The 12715-nt window shown below is 69.8% G+C and overlaps 2 protein-coding genes across 2 annotated transcripts in view; both read left to right on the top strand.

Moving 5' to 3' along the window:
• Nucleotides 1-3514: 3514 nt before the first annotated feature.
• PDE4C (phosphodiesterase 4C) lies at nt 3515-10931 on the top strand. The gene is given in 21 exon segments (XM_068661533.1): nt 3515-3688; nt 3691-3793; nt 5626-5639; nt 5642-5813; nt 5894-5930; nt 6056-6129; nt 6273-6322; nt 6860-6972; nt 7081-7174; nt 7957-8135; nt 8224-8325; nt 8411-8435; nt 8438-8574; nt 8656-8734; nt 8737-8754; nt 8856-8992; nt 8994-9011; nt 9109-9231; nt 9403-9585; nt 9665-10003; nt 10005-10931. Coding segments are annotated over 21 exon segments (2199 nt in total). The 5' UTR covers nt 3515-3657; the 3' UTR covers nt 10176-10931.
• A 1383-nt stretch (nt 10932-12314) lies between these two features.
• The window catches only part of RAB3A (RAB3A, member RAS oncogene family), a 3642-nt gene continuing 3241 nt past the window's right edge, over nt 12315-12715 (top strand). Inside the window, 1 exon segment of the mRNA XM_068661273.1 lies at nt 12315-12470. The gene's annotated coding sequence lies outside the window, so the exon portion shown is untranslated.

The following is a 12715-nucleotide window of genomic DNA, read 5'->3' as shown; positions in this document are numbered from 1 at the left end:
GGTGGGATGGGAGGGAGGGAGCGAGCGGCCAGGCACGCACGCCGCCTTCCTTCTGCTCCGCTGCACTCGGCGGGGGCCGCGGCGCGCTCCGGTAAGGGGCTGTGGGGTGGGGGGGGGCGGGGGGGGCACAGGGTTTGGGGGAGGGGGACACACAAGAGGAGGGGGCAGCACCCCCAAAATGGGGCTGGGCAGGGTGGGGGGGCACAACCATGGGAAAGAGGGGAGGGAATGGGGGGGGGTGCAGGTGGCACCCGTGGGGGAGCTTCTGGGGGCGCTGGGTGCCGGGGGGGGGGGCGTTGATCATTAACGTGGTGCCGGAGGATGGGGGGGGTAGTGGCCCTGTGGATGCTCCAGGTTGAGGGGGGGGGGGGGGCGCGGCCACCCCCGTGGCCTCAGGGCCTTTGTCCCCTCGGGTGGCCCCGTGCTCCCTCCCCCGGGGACACCGGACCTGGGGGGCAGCCAGGGACCGACGGCGGGGGGGGGGGCGGGAGGGGGGGGGCTGAAACCCGAGGCGCGGAGGCTGAGCCCCATCAATCACGGGCACCACGCAAATTGTGAGAGGCACCGGGGGGCGGGGGGGCACCCCACGTCCCGGTGCTGCCGGAGCCCCCCCCCCCCAAGGCTCAGCTTTCCCCCCCCCCACCCCCCAAACCCCCCAGGGACGATGCGACGGAGCCGGACGGCGCTGCCCTTCCTGGGCACCGAGGTGAGAGCGGGGCCGGTACCGGGCACGGGGAGGGGAGGGGGGGGGGCACCGGGATCGGTTTTGGGGGGATGGGAGGGGGAGATGTGCCCCCCCCCACGGTGGGAGAGTCCCAGAGCCTGGCCCCCGGGGCGGCAATAACCGGGCTGGCGGCGCTCGGCGGGAGTTAATTAGCCCCGTAATGGGCGGTTAATTATTATTCGCCCCTGCGTAATTACGCACCGGCTCCGGGGGATTTTCCAGAGGGATCCCGGAGGGGGGGGGGGGGGGGGGGGCTGGCGGGGGTGTCCCTGGGGCTCCGTGTGCCCCCCCCCCCTTTGTGCACAGGAGCCCGGTGAGGGCGGAGGAGGGGGGGGGGGCGTTCCCGGACACCCCCCCCCCCGCCCAAAACGTTGCAATTTGGGGTCCCGGTGCCGCGGATGGGGGGAGGGAACCGGGCACCGGGGGCACAGCACCACGGAGAGTTCCCCCGGTACCGGCGGTTTTGGGGAACGGGGGGGGGGGGGGGGGGGGGCACCCCTCACCTCCCCCCCCCCCCATCCACATCCCGGTGTCCCCGCAGCGCTGTCGCGACGCCACCGAGGCCGCCCCGTCGGGACCGGGACCGGGACCGGGGCCGGTGTCGGGCGCCGTTCGCCGCCGGTTCTCCGGGACCCCGCTGCTGCCTCCTCTGGGCTGCCGGGGGGCAGAGCCCGAGCCCCCCCGCGTGGTTTTCACCATCGAGGAGAGCGGCCCCAGCAGCGGGGACGAGGCCGAGCCCCCCCGGTAAGAGCGCGGCGAGAGGCGGCTCCGGTACCGGGGGGTGGCCGAGCCCCAGCTCCGCGCCCCCAGCGGGGCCGGGGTGGTAACGGGGGGGGTGTGGGGGGGTTACCGGGCACCGGGGATGGCCGGGGGGGGGGTCGCGGTGCCGGTGGTTTCAGCACCGGGCAGCGGACAGCGGCCCCCGGGGCACCGCGGCCGGCACCGGGCAGCACCGGGGCTGTGTCCCCGTCCCTCCCGGGGTGTGGGGTGGGGACAGGGGGCTGGGAACGGCCCCGGGGATGTGGCCCCGTCCCCACCACCTCCGTCCCCATCCCCGTCCCTGTCCCCCCATCCCCGTGACCCTGTCCCCACCACCTCCAGCCAGGCCACCCTGTCCCCGTCCCTGTCCCAACATCCCTATGACCCCATCCCTGTCCCCGTCCCCCCATCCCCATCCCTGTCCCCCCATTCCCATCCCTGTGACCCCATTCCCATCCCCATCCCCCTGTACCCACCACCTCCGTCCCCATCCCTGTGACCCCCTGTCCCCATCCCTGTCCCCTCATCACCATCCCCATGACCCCATCCCTGTCCCCGCATCCCCACCACCTCCATCCCCATCCCCCCATCCCCATCCCCGTGACCCCCTTCCCCCTGTCCCCATCCCGTGTCCCCAAACCCGCTGCCACTCAGCTCCAGGCCCTGCCCGGAGGTGACCTCGGTCCCTCCTTGGCACGGCTGCGGGGTTATTTTTGGGCCATTCCCTCCCCCTCCCGCCCTGCCTGTCCCAAAGCCTGGCTTTGAGGGGACACACACAGCACGGGGCTGTCCCAGCCAAGGGACCTGGCTCCAGACCCGGCCACTCCGTGCCCCGGCTCCCGTGTCACCTGCTGTCCACCCCCTGCGCGGACACGTGTCCCTGCTGGGGACAGCCGCGGCCCCGCAGGGGACAGGGACTGGCTGTCCTGGGGACAGGGACTGGCTGTCCTGCGGCCGCTCCTGCCCAGCCCTGGCTGTCCCACGGGCTCCTGGCTGCCAGGCGGGGACAGCTCTGTCCCCACCCCGACGTCCCCCCCCCCGCTACCCTTTGCGCCCCGATGGCGCAACACCCTCCCGATGTCCCCATGCTGCAAGGTGGCGGGTCCCCAACACTGGGACCCCCACCCGATGGTCTCGGGGCTCCCGGGGGTGCCACCGTGCCGGGGGGGCCCTGCTTGGGTCCCTGCCAGCAGCGGGATATTTTTGCCTCCGCCGGGGACAGCAGGTATCCGGCTGCGTCAGCGGGGCCGCGGGGTCGGGCTGGGGGGCACCCGGCTCCCACGGCCAGCCCGGGGCGACGCGGGGCAGCCCCGGTGGGTCCCAGCCCGCTCCACGTCCCCAAACTGGGTGGCCAGGAGCAGCTGGGGGACACGGGGGGGGACGTGTGGGCAGGTTTGGTCCCTTGGTGGCCCCGTGGTGCGGCCACATGGTGTGTCCAGGTGGAGCCGCGTCCTGTGGGGGCACGGTGACGTGCCCGTGTTGTGCGCCTGGGGTGCCTGGGGTTTGGTTTTGGCTCTCGGTGGCCCCTCCACGTGTTTGGGGTCCTCGGGCTGAGCCGTGCGGCTCGATGGCACCACGGCATGGCCACCGCAGCCACCCGGGCTGCTCCAGGCTCAGCCGTGACCCTCGGTGGCACCGTGCCCCTTGGTGGCACCGCACCCCTCGGTGGCACCGCGCCGTGTCCTCGCCTTGCGCCCACCTTGCTCCAAGCTCATCCAAGCCCCTCGGTGACCTCCCCACGTGGCCGTGGCGCTCGTGGCGTTGCCGCACGTGGCCGGGCCAAGCATCCTCACCCTTCTGGCCACGGCTGCCACCACCGAGGGGACAGCGCAGCGCCCCGGGGCACGGGTCCAAGGGGTGGTGGCCACGTGCCCGGCGAGCCGGCCACGCACACACACGGGACGGGATTGATGGAGCCAAACGGGACGCTGTGTGTGTGTGTGTGTGTGGTGTGTGGTGTGTAGGGGGGGGTCTGCCCGAGCCAGACAGTTGTTTAATTTCCCAGGCGCGGGCGGGAGGGGGATGGAAACTTTCCCGGGGCCGCCAGGGTTGGGGCAGCCGCGCGTTTCCTGCTCCTTGGCGGCGGGCAGCGGGTCCCCGCCGCTCGGCTCCCTGTCCCCCTTTACTGCCGCTGAGCCCATGGGGATGGACCCCGGAGCGCCCTGAGCGGGGCCATGCTGCCCTCCCCGGGGGCTTCGCCCGTGGGGTCCCCCGGGGGTCCCCCCGCAATTCCCCCGTGCTCTTCAGGAAGCTGCTGGTGAACCAGAGCATCCGCCTGCAGCGGCGCTTCACCGTGGCGCATCCCCTCTGGTAAGGGGGGGGGGGGGGGGGGTAAAGACCCCAGACCCCGGCTATGGGGTCCCTGGGGGGGGTGGGAGGAGGCGGTGGGATGCGGGGATGGGGTCACTGGGGCCCCCCAAAATTCTCTGTGTTGTGTCCCCTCTGTCTGTGTGTCTGGGGGGGTGTGGGGCTGAGCCCCCCCCCCGTGCTCATGGGCTGAGTGGGGCAGGGGGGGGCGATGCTGGCTGAGCACGGGCGCGCTCGTTGCACCGATGGGGGGGGGCTTTGTGCTGCAGCATTAGCCCCATGTCCCAAATATGGGGGGGGTGAGGGGGGGGCTTTTTTTTTTTTTTTTTGGCACAGCAAATGGGGAAGGAGGCAGCGACCCCCAGCAGGGCCCCGCAGCCCCCGTGTGGGCACCCCTGGGTGCTGGGGGCACCGTGGGGGATCAGCAGCTCCCTCCTCAGTGGCAACAGCAGCTATTTATAGCGGCCCCCCCCCAGCCCCCCCCCCGCTCGGCATGGAAAGTATTTCTGAATTCGGCACCAGCCCTCCTGGGCCGCCGTCCCGGCCGTGCCCCCCGGCCCCGCTCCCCCCCACGGGGCACGGCCACCACTGGGGACCCCCTGTGCGTGCCTGTGTCCCCCCCGTGTCCCCAACCAATCCTCCCGGTGACGCCGTGCCCGGGGTCAGGGCTGTCCCCTTGGGGTGGCAGCGGGGTCGGAGGTGGCCGGAGAGCGGGGAGGGGGGGGGAACAAACCACAATTCACGCGCGGGGCTGGAGGAGCCACAATGGGCTTTGTGTCCCCGGTACCATCGGGGACGCGAGGCAGAGGCAGGCCGAGGGGCTGTGGGGAGGGGTGGACGCGGCGCCGGGCGCAGTGGGGTCGGGGGCATGCAGCCGGGGAGCCGCTGCCCGTCCCGGAGGCACTCCTGCATCGGGTAGGTCCCATGGGGTGATGGGGACAGGGACAGGGATGGGGACATGTGGCCATGGTGGCTCGTCCCCCATCCCCATCGCCGTGGTGGCTCCGGGAGGGGACAGGCGCTGGGTGGCCCTTGGTTTGTCCCCGTGCGCAGCCTTTCCCATGACCCCGGGGCCAGCGGGGTGGCAGCTGCTGAGGGACACCGCAGGGCCACCGCCTCTGTCCCCGTGTCCCCCCCCCCCCGTCCCCCTGCTTTGAGCCCCGTGGTGCACACGGCTGCGGGGTGGCTCTGCCCTGGGTGGCACCCGGCCACCACCAGCGCGTCCCCAAGGACCAGAGCTTGGCTTCCTTGGTGGTTTCTGTCCTTCGATGTCCCCTGGCTCGGCGCCCGCCGCGTCGCTGTCCCCCATGGGACGCAGCTCCCCGAGCAGAAGCTGGTGGAGGCTTTCGAGGACTCGCAGCGGTTGGGGATCGTGGTGTTGGGGACACGGGGAGTGACCCGGCCCTCCCCGGGCTCTCTGGAGCCAGGAGCCCCGTGGGGAGAGCTGGGGCCCCTGTCCCAGCCTGGTGACAAGGGACAACCCGCCCGGACCCCGCTGTGCCACCCGGTGGCTCCACGAGCACCAAATTTTAGGGCGAAGGGACCAGGCTGTGCGGTGACCGGGGGACAGAGAGCCTGGCAAGCCCGGTGCCACATCCCAAAGCTCCCATTGTCTGCAGCTGGGCTGGGGGACAAGCATTGTCCTCGGCTGGTGGCAGCGCTGGGGACGTCCCCTGCTGTTTGCTGTGGGGTTCGGGGGGGTCGCTGCCCTCCGCGGGGTGTCCCCTCGGTGTCCCCGTGTCCGAGGGGGGCGGCAGCGGTGTCCCCACAGCCTCCCAGCCGAGGTGCCGAGGCCACCCGCCCCCGTGCCAGCTTTGTCCCTTGTCCCCTCGCAGCTTCGACCTGGAGAATGGCCTCCGGGGAGGGGCGCGCTGGACCCCCAGGCCAGCCCGGGCGCGGGGCTGGTGCTGCAGGGCACCTTCAGCCACGGCCAGCGCCGCGAGTCCTTCCTCTACCGCTCCGACAGCGACTACGACCTGTCCCCCAAGGCCATGTCCCGCAACTCCTCCATCGCCAGTGACCTGTGAGTCCCCCCCCGGACCCCCCCAATGCCCCCCATCCCTCTCTCCCCCCCCATTTCATGTGCCCCTTTGCTCCCCGCAGGCACGGCGAGGACATGATCGTCACGCCGTTCGCCCAGGTACGGCCGCGTGGCGAGGAGGGGACACGTCCTCATGTCCCCAGCACGCAGGAGGGGACACAGGGGGGGTGTGGGGGGGTTACAGCCTGTCCCCAGCGCCCCCCCCCAATCTCTGTCCCCCCTAGGTCCTGGCCAGCCTCCGCACCATCCGCAGCAACTTCGCCGTGCTGATGCACCTCCAGGACCGCGCCGGCACCAAGTGAGCGGGGTGAGGGGTTGGGGAGGGCGATGGGGGGGTCACAGCTCATAGTGGGGGGGGACAGATTGAAGCAGGGGCACAGCTCGTGGTGGGGGGGCACATTTTGTGGTGTACCCAGCCGCTCAGCCCCGTGCGTTTCGCAGGCGAGCCTCCAGCAGCAGCCTCCCCTCCGCCAGCAAGGCCAGCCTCTCCGGTGAGTGCCCCCCGAGCAGGTAAATAAGGGGATGTTTTTAGGGTCGGCTGGCTGTCCCCGCACCCGGGACGGGGCGTGCCGGCACCCACGGTGTCCCCAGCAGCGGGGGCAGAGCGGTGGCTTTGCCCTTTGGGATCCATGTCGGTTTTCAGCGGCTCCTGCTGCCCGTCCGCCCTTGGTGCGGTGGCGGTGGCGGTGGAAAGGCTGCGCTTGACGTCAAACCTTCCCTGAAGAAAAAAACCCCGGGCGGCGAGCACAGCAGGGCCCCGCAGCAACCCCAGGCCGGGCGTCACCTCGAGGTGACGTGTGTGTCCCCCCCCGCCAGACACCACCACCACGGGGACAATGTGGCCACCGCAGCCACCACGAGCCCAGCTGCACCGGGATGCTCAGCGCTGGGTCACCCTGGGGTCCTGGGGGGGGGAGTGGAAGGGGATGGGGGGGAAAAACATGAGCACCTCGGGGGTGGGGACGGCGAGGTCGGGCCCCCCCGTGCGTCCCCGTGCCCGGCGGCGACGCGGTGGCTGCCCCCGGCAGAGGATGCCCAGCAGAAACTCTCGCTGGAGACCCTGGAGGAGCTGGACTGGTGCCTGGACCAGCTGGAGACGTTGCAGACCAGGCACTCGGTCAGCGAGATGGCATCCAACAAGGTAAGGAAACCCCCCCGGGGTGAGAAAAAAGCCCCCCCAGACTCGGGGGGGGGTGTTGGGGATGTGTGGACCCCCCACCTGCGGCTGAGCCCCTGCCACCCCTCGCAGTTTAAGCGGATGCTGAACCGGGAGCTGTCGCAGCTCTCGGAGACCAGCCGCTCGGGGAACCAGGTCTCCGAGTACATCTCCAGCACCTTCCTGGGTGAGTTCCCCCCCCCGGGGGGTGTCAGGGCTGCCTGTGCCCCCCCCAAACCCAACTCTGCAGCTCTGGGGTCTGCGGGGAGCCGGGCACCTCAGCGCGGTGCCCTGTGGGGCTGCGTGTCCGTGGGGACAGTGCTGGAGGCTGGTTTGGGGCAAAAAAAAGGGAATATTGATATGGGGGGGGGGGGGGGGGGGGTCCAGGTGTCTTCATGGGGGTGTCACGGCCGTCGTGCTGGCTGTGAGTGCTGGGACACACTGGGGCATGCTGTTGCAGACTGGTGCACACTGGTTCACACTGGTCTGGTGCATGCTGGTGCACACTGGTGGAGACTGGTGCACGCTGGTGCACACTGGCCCACACTGGTCTGGTGCAGACTGGTGCCTACTGGTGCAGACTGGTGCATGCTGGTGCAGACTGGAGCCTACTGGTGCATGCTGGTGCAGGACTGGTGCATGTTGGTGCACATTGGTGCACACTGGTGCATGCTGGTGCATACTGGTCTGGTTCAGACTGGTGCATGCTGCTGCATGCTGGTGCAGACTGGTGCAGACTGGTGCAAGGGCAGGCGGCCTGCTCAGGGCTCCCCCCCTGCACGGGGGGGACCCCGGGGGGTCCAGCCCCCGCTGCAGACGGGTGGGGGAAGCTCTCGGCATCCCCCCGTGCGCCCCCCCCCGTTGCCATGGCACCGCGGTGCTCTCCGTGCCGGCTGACGTCAATTGGGGGGGGGGGGAAGATCCGAGGGGATCCTCCCCGCGCTCAGCGCCCCCCCCCGCCCCCCCCAGACAAGCAGCACGAGGTGGAGATCCCCTCGGCGCTGCCCAAGGACAAGGAGAAGGAGCGGAAGAAGCGCCCCATGTCGCAGATCAGCGGCGTCAGGAAGCTGACGCACGGCTCCAGCCTCGCCGCCGCCGGCATCCCTCGCTTCGGGGTGCGCACGGACCACGAGGGGCTGCTGGCCAAGGTGAGGGGGGGTCCCAAGCCCATTGTGGGGTCCCCGATACCGGTTCTTAAGACCCTTCCCTGTCCTTCTGATCCTCTCCCCCACCCAGGAGCTGGAGGACACCAACAAGTGGGGTCTGGACGTCTTAAAGTGGCCGAGTATTCGGCGGGCAAACGCCCCGCTGACGGTCATCATGTACAGCATCTTCCAGGTGAGCCCCTCTAGGGGGGCTGTCCCCGGTCCCCGTCCCCGCATCCCAAACGGGGGTCCCAGCCACCCTCCCGCCTTCCCCGCAGGAGCGCGACCTGATGAAGACTTTCCGCATCCCGCCGACACCTTCATCACCTACATGCTGACGCTGGAGGACCACTACCACGCCGATGTGGCTTACCACAACAACATCCACGCCGCCGACGTGGCCCAGTCCACCCACGTCCTCCTCTCCACGCCGGCGCTGGAGGTGAGCCCCGGTCCCTACGGGACACCGAGTGCCCTCAGCGGGGCCGTAACCCACCTACACCGCCTTTTTCCCCGTCCCCAGGCCGTCTTCACGGACCTGGAGATCATGGCTGCTATCTTCGCCAGCGCCATCCACGACGTCGACCACCCCGGGGTCTCCAACAGTTCCTCATCAACACCAGTGAGAGCCAGGAGGCGGGGAGGGGGGCGAGGGTTGAGGGAGGGGGGGGGTGTGTAGGGGACCCCGGTGTCCGCCCCGGGGTGAGCGGTGCCATCTGGCAGACTCGGAGCTGGCGCTGATGTACAACGACGCCTCGGTGCTGGAGAACCACCACCTGGCCGTGGGCTTCAAGCTGCTCCAGGAGGAGAACTGCGACATCTTCCAGAACCTCAGCAAGAAGCAGAGGCAGTCGCTGCGGGAAAATGGCCATCGACATGGTAACGGGGGGGGTCGGACCGCCCCGGGGTGCTGGGTTTTGGGGGGGGCTTGGTGGTGGGTGAGGCTGAGCCGCGTGTCCTGCTCGCCCTGCCCCAGGTGCTGGCCACGGACATGTCCAAGCACATGAACCTGCTGGCGGATCTGAAGACCATGGTGGAGACCAAGAAGGTGACCAGCCTGGGGGTGCTGCTGCTGGATAATTACTCCGACCGCATCCAGGTTGGGCTCGGGGATGCGGGCGGGGAAATATTTCTGCAGCCCGTGCCAATCGGGACGCCCTCTTCGGTGCCACCACCGAGGTGGGGGCACCCAGGACAAGGTGCCCCAGGACCTGTAACGGTGGCCCTGGGGGACGAGGGACATCGGGCGAGCGCTGCGGTGGCCGTGCAGGTGCTGCAGAACATGGTGCACTGCGCCGACCTCAGCAACCCCACCAAGCCCCTGGAGCTGTACCGGCAGTGGACCGACCGCATCATGGAGGAGTTCTTCCGCCAGGGCGACCGCGAGCGGGAGAAGGGGATGGAGATCAGCCCCATGTGCGACAAGCACACCGCCTCCGTGGAGAAATCCCAGGTTGGGGGGGGGGAGCACGGCGTGGGGATGAGGGGGTCCGAGGGGATGTGGTGGGTGCTGAGCTCTTGCCTGCCCGCAGGTGGGCTTCATCGACTTCATCGCCCACCCGCTGTGGGAGACCTGGGCCGACCTGGTGCACCCCGACGCCCAGGAGATCCTGGACACGCTGGAGGACAACCGGGAGTGGTACCAGAGCATGATCCCACGCAGCCCGTCCCCACCTCCCGAGGGTCCCGGGGTGCCCCCCGCCGCCACCGACAAGTTCCAGTTCGAGATGACGCTGGAGGAGGAGGAGGGCGAGACGGACACGGAGCCGGAGGGGCCCGAGAGCCCCTTAGAGGAGGACAACAGCGGCTCCAAGACGCCGGCCACGGATGACTCGGAGTCGGCCGACACCGAGCGCCTCTCACCCGGCTCCGGGGGACCGGGACTTGCCCCGGGGTGGGTGCCCCGGGGATGTGGACAACCGGCGGGTGGTGGAGGGGACGCTGATGAAGGACGGTGGCAGCTCAGCGCCAGGCTCCGAGGGTGACCGGGAGCTGTGCCTGGACACGGAGGGCAATGTCACATTCCTGCCCCTGGGCACGTAGCGGCCCCGGTCGGCGGGTCCCATCGCTGCCGCAGGGACGTGGGACACGACGTTGCCCCAGCGAGTGCCACCGGCACCCCAGGCTCCTGGCATCGCCACTGCTGGGACCGGGGTGGCCTTTTGGGACGCGGAGGGACCCGAGGAATGTCCCTGCACGGCAGCTGGGCAGGTACCGATGGGCACAAGGCCACCACGGCTCATTCCCTCCCGACTGTCCCCTGCTCCCACCCAGCGTCCCGACCTCCAGGTGCTGGGCAAGGTCCCTCATCGGCTGCAAACGGGTCCTGGGACTCTTTGCCCCTGCCCTGTCCCAGCCCTGGGCACTCTGTGGCTCCCCGGGGAGATGTCCCCCGTTGCCAAAAGCCTTTGGGTGTGCAGGTGGCTCCTCACAGAGTGGCTGGCACGAGGCACCGCGGTGTCAGGGCACCAGGGCACGACGCCGGCTGCTTGGGCACGAGTCAGGGGGGTTTTATTATTTGGGGATGGGGGGGGGGGGGGGGGGGTCACTTTTTAAAGCCTTTTGTAGCTCACTTTTTAATACCAGCCTCACCTAGGCGCACTCACACGCGTTTCCGTGGCAGAAGCTGCCCTGACTGTGACCAGCACCCAAAATGCTGCATTTTAAACTTTTGCACTTTGGGCCCCGCCGGGTGCCACAGCCCCGCGCGTCTCCGCAGGGACTCGGGGTGGCCTCCGGGGTCATTTCGGTTTCTTCCTTCACCCTCCAGATATTAAACCTGGTTTGTTCCCCCTCTAAGAGCGATGTTTATGATCTTTTATCGCTGTGCTGGGTGCTCGGTGCCATGGGTGCTGTGGCCGGGCAGCACCCTGGGCCTTCATCCCCGGGAACCCGGCGTGCTTGGTGGCCCCATTGCCTGCTGAGGCCCCGGGGAGGGCCCTGCTCCTTGTGTTTGAACAAAAGCGAGCTCCTCCCTGGAAATGTCGATCCGTCACTGGCAAACACAACCGGCTAAGGTAAATATTTAATCGCCGGCTTGGCGCGGCGCGGAGCCTGTTCCCTGCTCTTCCGCATTGCTCCCCAGGGTGATTTATCTGCAAACACGTCCCCACCCGCGGCACTGCCCTGCTGCGTGGGGCCCTGCCAGCCCCCACCCCGCACCCCAGGGCAGCAGGGGGGGGGTCCCCACTGCCCCCCTAACACCCCAAATTCCCCCTTTGATGGGAAGGGAACCTCAGGTTTCTGGGGCATGGCTGAGGGGTGCTGTGGGGGCTGGCGGGTCCCTGCTGATGGAGCGGGGCTGTGACTGTCAGCCCCACAGGGATGAAGCACACCCTACAGCACCCAGTTATATGGGAGGATGGCGGCCAAAAAAATAAACCCTTCACTGAGGGGACACGGTGCCATGGAGGGTGGTGGTGCTGTGGGAGCCTCCCCGCCATGGGTGCTGCCACAGCACCCAACTGCTGGTGCCCTCCAGCGGCTGGCAGGCTGCTGACGGGGTGTCGGGCTCGGGCACCCCACAAGCCCCTCACACGGACATCGTGCTCCATGGGGCTGGGTGCGGTGCCCGGCTCCGCCATCCCGCGGGCTCCTCAGGGCTGTGCTGAGGGGAGAGGGAGAGGAGGTGGCTGGGTGCCATGGGCTGGTGTGTGTTCAACTCAACGGGGTGGTGACAAGGGGCACAGGTGGCATCGGAGGAGGCTGTGGGGTCGAGGCCGGGGTTGTGCAGCCCCGCTGGGGGCCACGTCCCGGTGAGCCCCGCGCCCCCGCCTCAGCCTCGCCTCATGAGGGTGAGGGAGGACGCGGGGCCGCCATGGCCGCCCACCTGCGGCCCACCTCAGGGCCTCACCTCACGGCTTATGAGGGATGGCAGCCTAGGGCGTGAGGGATGAGAAACCACCCTGACAGCCCTCAGTCGGGATACGGCGCCATATCGCGACAGGAGGGCACTGTGACTCATTACCCCCCCCCTTTTCGATAGGAAATGACCCCTCCCACCCCCCCTTTCAGGTGCACATGGTACATCCCGCCCCCCCTCCCTCTGCGCAGCCGGACCGCACCACCACGATCCGCGGGGGGGGGGGGGGGGGGCACACACCGGGAGGGAGGCGGCGAGGGGCGTCTCCCCCCCCCCGCCCCCAATCCCTTTGGGCACGGGCCGGCTGTCAATCAACTCCACGCCTCCGGCCAATCAGCGGAGCAGAGAGCCTCATTTGCATGCAGAGCCCCGCCCACCCCTCGCGCTGCTGACGTCAGCGGGGCTCTGCAAGCGGCGGGCGGGCGCGCGCCGCTGCTGCAGTTCTGCGGGAGGCGCGGCGCGAGCGCGGGCTGGAGGTGAGCGCGCGCCCCCCGCGCCCCCCCCACCCCCCCCCATCCAACCCCCCCCCCCACCTTTTTAATCCGACCCCCCCCAACATCCCGGTTCCGTGCACCGGGGGCCGGGAGGGGCCGCCCCGGGATTGCACCGGCCGGGGGGAGGGCGTTGCAACGCCAGCTGGCGGGGATTGCAACCGCAGCGGGGGGGGGAGCAAAAGGGGGGGCGGTTTGCAAGGAGGGGGGGGGTTTGCAGCAAGGGGGGG

This window comes from Anas acuta, chromosome 26, assembly GCF_963932015.1.
Source record: "Anas acuta chromosome 26, bAnaAcu1.1, whole genome shotgun sequence".
Lineage (NCBI taxonomy): Eukaryota > Metazoa > Chordata > Aves > Anseriformes > Anatidae > Anas > Anas acuta.
Note: the sequence above shows the minus strand (reverse complement) of the source record. Positions and strands in the feature narration are given on the sequence as shown.